This window comes from Thermobia domestica, chromosome 5 (assembly GCF_964235325.1).
Source record: "Thermobia domestica chromosome 5, izTheDome1.hap1.1, whole genome shotgun sequence".
Classification (NCBI taxonomy): domain Eukaryota; kingdom Metazoa; phylum Arthropoda; class Insecta; order Zygentoma; family Lepismatidae; genus Thermobia; species Thermobia domestica.
This window is the reverse complement of record NC_137458.1, coordinates 172,637,059-172,644,601: the sequence shown is the minus strand read 5'-3', so window position 1 is coordinate 172,644,601 and position 7,543 is coordinate 172,637,059. Positions and strand designations below refer to the sequence as shown.

At 33.9% G+C, this 7,543-nt stretch overlaps 1 protein-coding gene across 1 annotated transcript; it reads left to right on the top strand.

The window, feature by feature from the left end:
• Positions 1-299: 299 nt before the first annotated feature.
• On the top strand, positions 300-7,104 carry LOC145685320 (chymotrypsin BI-like). The gene is made up of 4 exons (XM_081757695.1): positions 300-444; positions 2,947-3,036; positions 5,069-5,205; positions 6,955-7,104. The coding sequence occupies exons 1-4, from the start codon at positions 300-302 to the stop codon at positions 7,102-7,104; spliced, it is 522 nt and encodes a 173-aa protein (XP_081613821.1).
• The last annotated feature ends 439 nt before the right edge of the window (positions 7,105-7,543 follow it).

The window sequence follows — 7,543 nt, the reverse complement described above, 5'->3', positions numbered from 1 at the left end:
TATTTTTCTGCCACGAAGAACGCAACAAAATAATGTAAACAAATACGCGTGATTGAAAAATGTCTGTTAAGATCATTACTCATAAATATCTTTATGTACGTCACATTTGGATTTGCCGGTAGTCTCAGAGATATATCCGAAGTGTGTGTAGTACCCCAGGTTGTCAGGTTCCAGACAAGGAATGTCCACCTATTTCTGCTGGTTGACATGATTGGGATGCTTAAGACGCACCAGCTTCGTACTCTGGTGTTTCCTATACATGTTTTCTCAGTCTGTTTGTGAATCATGCGTTATAGAATATGCAGCACGAAAGCCCTACTTGCTGCTTGTTTGGAAGTTTGAAAAGATACCTTGCTTCCATAATGTTGAAGCTCTTCATGGCCTCGAGGTTCCTCGGAACAGTACCTGACGTCAAAAACAATGATATGGGCCAGTTTCAACAACGTACCAGGCAAAAAATTTCGAAGCATTTGTCATATACAGAGGAATACAGGATAGTTTTCAATTTACATACTTCCCCTAGAGAACTCTAAAAGTTCTATCTGAACACATAAAAGAATGGGCAGGAATGGGAAAGATTCACTCAAAGAAGATTTTGTTTTTCTCGTAGAAGGCACATATGTAGAGTACAACATAGTTATTAGTCTATTTTGTGAGAACATGATATTGTTGATACATTTTTGTGAAATCAGGGTAAAATGGTGGTATTCGGAAAGTGACACAGACTCAAAGTGATTTTCTTGCAACCGCTAAGAACCTCATTTTACAACTTTTGATAAAAGAACAATTTGTCTCCGCTGAGCTCCTTATTCTTTGTTGGTGAAGATGCTGAGGATGTGTGCGCATCTGCAGAATGTCTCGAAAAATCTACGTCTTAGGTAGAGTCTAATTCTCAATCAGGTCAAAACTGATGGATAATATTCCTTTAGGATGACTGTTACGTTCTTGTATTGCTTCCTCCAGTAAGCAACATGGAAAGCTAAAAGTTGTTTGGACAGCTGCGCATTCTCAAATATGTACTTATCGCTACTGTGGTTACAGTAATAGGGCCCTTGGGCTTTCTCCGCTCCCTTCCCAAGTATTCTTCAAGTTTGTTTATGTGATCGTTTGCAGAAAACTCCATGTTCTAAGTGTTTAAAGACAATAGTGTTTTTGAATGTTTTTGGCAAACGAAGAAACACTTATATCAGTCCGCGATATTAAAGTAGGTCGGTAAAGTTTAGAAGAATATAAGATATCATTTGTTTTTTCAAGAACTGTTATACAAATTAAAAGATGCGGTTTTTACTGTGAACACCATGTGATCATTCCCTGCAAGACTATTGACTGAAATGAGCAAATAGGTTTTAGGAACAACCAGTTATGGACATGGTAGGTTCTGGAAAAAAATATAATTAACTCTGCTATTCACATAGGATTCTATTAGGTGTTTCCACACTTTTTATTTTGTTTCAAGTAGCAAGAAGTAGGAAGAACTTGAAACAAGCGCTATATCAATTTTCGCTAAAAAGAACTCTGAACGTAGCGTGTTTTGGTAAAGGCCTTCACATACAGTATGATCTAATCTGGTCTTCAAGCACGTGCCTATACATTACATGTCTTAGAAAACATTACTTTCAGCACTTAAAACTCTTCGAGCACCTATCCGCTAGTTACCACATTTGTTTTATGATTATTTAAAGTGCAACTCCAGAAAGTGAAATAAGTAAAACCTGCATGGCACTCATCCATATTCACTCTTCTAATCTCATAAAGCATAAAACTTAAAGAAAATTAATTATGTACCTCAATTTGGTCCCATTATATAAAAACAAAATTTTTGATTTGTAAAATATTCAAGTCAGTGACTAAATCGGAATTTACACATCTTTGTGATAATGTATTGCTGTAATTGTTGCCTACACGGCGAACAAAATCAACTCATCTCAACATTACAAACATCACGCCAATTCCGAAGTAGTAACTGATTTGCATATTTTGCAAATCAAGAGGTTTTTGTTTTTAAATAAAGGCACAAATTTTATGTATCTTTTTTCAGTTTGATATATTTAGGAAAATATCAGTTTCGTTTATACTTTAATGAAAAGTATAATGGAATATGTATTCAGTCATTATATAAGTTCGTAGACGTAAGTATAAGTTTGTCAAATATCATTTGTTAAAAAAATGAATTTATACCCTAATAATTGAAGTGTTTAGTTTTGGTCGTCTTTATTCTCTATACTTGAAATGTACCATATATTTATTGCATATATTATGTGGGTTATAAACTTTCAAACAAGGTATGATGAGTTATGATTCGACAATAAGCCCTGCAAACCAATATTCTTGAAAAGTTTCCAGTGATTAAAATATTCTTTTAATCAGTGGACTTGCGGACATAAATACATCGGGACATATGTTAAATTTCATATCATACAACGGGACATGTATAAACCCATCAACTATTTGAAGAAAGGATATCAACCTTTCACTTATATATTAAAGAAAGCCTGCGGAATAATCCACCTTGATGCAGATAGCTTTTTTAATAGATAGAATGGTTTCTTTGACGGTTTACTTAATACGCATACAGAAACTAATGTTCGTGCAGAAAGGAAACTGCACACAGCAGAATGTATACAGACTGAGCACACAGAGTGGACATTACGGAAGGAAACTGAAAATATCAGACAGTTTAATCAAACAAAACTATTTCAGGAATATATTGTATTTCGTTTTCTATAATCTAATCTCAATTGTCAACATGGATGATATATAGTCCGAGAGTATTAAACACACACACATAAGCCACAATCACTTTACTTCTTAAAGCGGAAGTCTACATGTTGTCATTTATCTTTATAAAGTAATGCATAATTAAAGTTGTCTTTCGTTATTATTTGGTAACTAATAACATTACCAAATTCTTCATTTAGTAAAATGATTTCTAATTATCACTAATAGATTACGTCAGTACTATTCAACTTGCAAGTGGGTCAAATGATTACGTTGGGTCTGCAACAATCGCAAGTGGATGGGGCCAGCTTTCCGATAGTAAGTACAACTATTTGTATCAAAAAAATAGAAAGAACTACTACTAGATAATGAACCAAAATTATCATTATTGTTTCCTCATTCTTTCAGTTGGGGAGAAAGTCAACTACTTCCTTTAATCTGAAAATTAATTGTCTCTTTCAATCATGACGTAATTTTTACCCTTGTGTACTACTGTGGGACCCCAGCAATATTATATGCAGTTAGCTCTTAAGTGAAAGTGGGTATCTAAAAGCCCGTTCTTGTATGTTTAATATATTGAACAAAATTATTGTTTCCTGTTGTTTTGCTTTTATGTATAATATGATTGTTTACCACTGGTTTCGTAATAGGACCCAAAGGTAATACCCATGTAAGTAATCAATTATTTCACTTTCTTGTTTCTTCTTACCAAACGAGCAAAGTTAATGGTTTATATAGTGCTGAATTGATGGCAGAAACTCCTAACATATTGTTCATTAAAATTACTTCATTGTTGACATAATAAAGTAAGTTGGCTGTGTACCAAAGAGAAAGGTTTCTTACATTACGCTACATCGTTTGTGACCTCTTTTTCTTCCTAAAGTTACTATTTGAAGCGATAGATAACTTGAAACTTATTTATATTTTTGAATAGCTTGTGAATAACAAAGCCTCTAGTTTCAAATGAGTAAAGCTTGTTACTTAAGGCCATAGGCGCCGACTTCGGGGAAGAGGGGGCTGACACTTTTGGTCCCCCCAATATTTGAAAGTAGGGGCCTCACCCCCGCAATATAATCCAGTCAGATGAAAAATTAACAAAGAGCATGTCTGTCTTAAACTTCGTCGTGCCTTTAATTCAATATTAGGAACAGCTTTCTTATTCGATAGAAAACGCTATTTTCGAAACTGTTTAGTAGAGCACTTAAGCTTCAACCAACACTCTAGCAGCTTTGATATGACAAGTGACGATCAATGTGGTGCGCAAACTTGCAATGGAATTCCCAAATTTTCAACTTGAATTTGTTTGAATCTCTTTGGGCAAATTTGACTTAGGTGGTGAATTTCGCAGCGGAACGAAACCTATGGGGGGGGGGGGCGTTCAAGCAGTTGATGAAAAACGGCTGAATACGATGATATAATTATTCATTGCTTGCCCCCCCAATATTTTCTTCAAGTCGGCGCCTAAGCTTAAGGCAACAATTCTAACAAGATGATACTTTGGGTTATAGTTTCGCTGTTACCTTTAGACGATTATAATCATCAAATATTAATTTTATATTTTGGAGGAGTATTATGCCAATGATGTCGAAGATGACAGTCTGAGTTAGAGTGCAATCAAATAAAGTATTGTTTTAAAATGTGTATATATAAAATTTTGACCGAAACAAATATAATTATTAATTTTTAGTTGGGATCTCTAAGGAACCTAACGGTATCTCTTATGCTATATTTTTTTTCGGTAATATACAAGGGTTAACTCAAAATTCAACATCAAACAAAGTCCAACGTTATTAAATTTGCAGTTACAGGAACTGACTACATATTATAAAATAAGTAATAAAAGAATATGAAGGGTTGGATGCAAGAACCAGGTAGGACAATTTTTAACAATTTGAGATTTTCACGTGTTCCGGTAGGAAAAGGAATGGAAAAGGCAAGAATCATGTGGATCTGATGATTATATTCAGTGTTTTAATGCAAAGGATGCACCTACAAAAAGTGATCATCGGGAAGTTAAAGCGGGAAGTAGTCATCCCCGGAAAAATTTCGAAAAGTGGACATACCTGGTTCTTGCATCCAACCCTTCATTATTGTATGAATAGCATTTACTAATACCTAATAGAGAGAATCTTATATGTTTTCATTTAAAATACCTCACTGTGTTATACTTTATTAAGAAAACAATAATGTTACTTTAATAGCATTTTAGTTTAAAACAAAGCAGTACAGTATATTTACGTTATTATTAACCTGTTATTTAAATAATTCAGTGGACATATAATAATATCATAATATTGTATATTGAAACTGGAATTGAAACTAGAAATTTAATAAATGTTTTGACTTTTAGATGCATCAAGCAGTTCAGAGTTGAGGTACGTAGTGCTACCCATTATTACAAATGACTTATGTGCTGCATATTATGGAAGTACGGTTGATGAAGCTGATATTTGTGCTGCAGGACCAGGTGGAGAGGGTCCCTGCATGGTAAGTAAACATATTCTGAAACAATATGCATTTTCAAATATTTAATATCGCGTCGTTTAAAACGTATTCAGCCTTTTGTACTGGATATGACGTTAAAGTCCAAAATTTTAGTCGGAATTGCTCATGCCTTACGTCATTTGACAACTTGTAGTTGAAGGTGGTTCGAATGTTGGAATTCTTGTAATCAGGTGTAAGGGGTTACGGCGTGAAAATAAATGAAGTGTTTGCAGTAGTGTTACATTAAATAATGTTATTACTATAAAGCTGCAAATACAACTGTGTGCAAAACGCAATCTCTACTGCTACTCATTATGATATAAAGTGTATCCGCTTTATAAAATATGTCTTCGTTGGTGTTCTAATTGTCACAAACAGCATTGTAACTATTTATGAATTTTCAAGATTTTGTTTCGAAAAAATTCAAAACAATAATTCAATTTATTTTTCAAATCTAGAATCAAAATAGATACCTAATTCTGAGTCTCAATATCATAGTTTTGAGCCTAAAATGGGATTTCCAATTCTATGATCTACTAGTTGCAATTGAAAGCTAAAAGCAAATTTCATGTCCTGATTATTAACTAATTCAATAGCTTATGTTTCAGAGGGCGCTCCTAAATCTATATTATTAGACTACATCCCAAAATAACACAGATGCAATATTAAGAAATACATAAGCATAAGCTTATATGTAGAACTGATTAGATTTGTACCACATTAATTTCTTGAGTTGGTTAATTTATATTGCATAAAATACGCCATACCGAACAGAACTAGTAGGTCGTTCAGGCTAGGTACGTAAATGCGTGAAAAGATTTCTATGCAACTTTATAGTTGTTGATTGTTCCTATCATAGTGCCAATCTTATGCTAAGTGAAGTAAAAGAAAAGACTAAAATTAATAAAGCTTATTACCAGGTGAACAATATGGAGATGTAACACCGTCATGATATTTCAACAATATATGGCAGGGACACATCTGGCATTGTCATTCACCCAGTACAATGCATGTAGTCATTCGGTCAAGTCAGTGAGAATGTATATGGAGAGGAAGGCACGTGCAAAAGAAATATATATCATACATTTTCATTCTTTCCCGCGACATTCCCTGACACACTTCTGATGGATTTTTCTCGGTTCCCGCTGTTGATGGGAGAGCTGAACTGTCAACTTCACGCACACTCGATGATCCTTGGAAAGTTAGTCAGGAAGAATTTAACAGAGTTTATCAAACAACGCTTTAATGGAGTCCCCTTTGGTAGAAATAAGATCATGGCGAAAGCTAACAGACACGCATTTCACATCGAAGACAGCTGCTGATAGCACCGTAATAATTCTTAAGCTGATGATTGTGTTAAATTCGTTAGTATAATCCTCAAATTACCTTGTGTATAGCATTGTAATCATATGTGGTTAAACATTAAATGAATTTATGATTTAATTTAATGGGTTTCACTTTCATACAAAATAAAATATTTAAAACAAAAAGCAGCACTGTTTTTCTGATAACACTACACTAATGCGGCGTTTGTAATATACAGTATTTCCAAGTAATTTGCCACATTTTTCGCTCTTTTCTGATGAGTTTAAGTATTCTGCTAAATGCATTACTAGTTATAAGAGAACAATACTTACAAATCCATTCACATCTTTGAATAAGTGATTTACTAATTAATTTTAATTTGCTGCTTGACCTCACACAAATTATTCAGATAAATAGATATAACTGAAGAATATAATTTTATTTTAGAGTGAAAGCGGTGGCCCATTGGTGGTTGATGGCGTGCAAGTTGGTGTGACATCGTTCATTGCTAACGAAGGATGTGATGAAGGTTATCCTTCTGGATATGCGCGAGTATCATATTTCAGAGAATGGATTACAAATAACGTCATTGTGTAACAGCTTGATGTGCTGTATACCGAAGGATGGTTACTTTCTAAGATGATGGTGTAAATCAAGATACCAAATACAGTTGCTCTCATAATCGTGCTTGCTTTACATGGTTATCTGATTGTCATCCCTTTACCTGTAACTATTGCGTTCGTTTTCACCTCCTGAACATGAGAAGTTCATCCCTAATGTGCTACTACTTAACTCGCAGTTTCAAGGCAGTATATTGAAAATTATGATTACAAGAACCAATATGAAAGCTTCGCTCAAGTTTAGATTTCCATATGATTTCCTTGTAAAATATTAATAGCCAGTTGAAGTTTTCGTCTTCCATAAAATGAAATTTTATCAGTATTTGGATATGCTAATAATTGAATAATGTAATCATTGGAGTGGAAGTTAATGTTTACGTTTTATTTAGTATGAAATCTGCAATTAATACTGGGTA

Coding starts and splice junctions, on each gene's coding strand:
- LOC145685320 (XM_081757695.1), top strand. CDS start 300: ATGCAGCACGAAAGCCCTACTTGCTGCTTGTTTGGAAGTTTGAAAAGA. Junction 3,037..5,068: donor ATGGGGCCAGCTTTCCGATA/GTAAGTACAACT, acceptor TTTGACTTTTAG/ATGCATCAAGCAGTTCAGAG. Junction 5,206..6,954: donor GTGGAGAGGGTCCCTGCATG/GTAAGTAAACAT, acceptor ATTTTATTTTAG/AGTGAAAGCGGTGGCCCATT.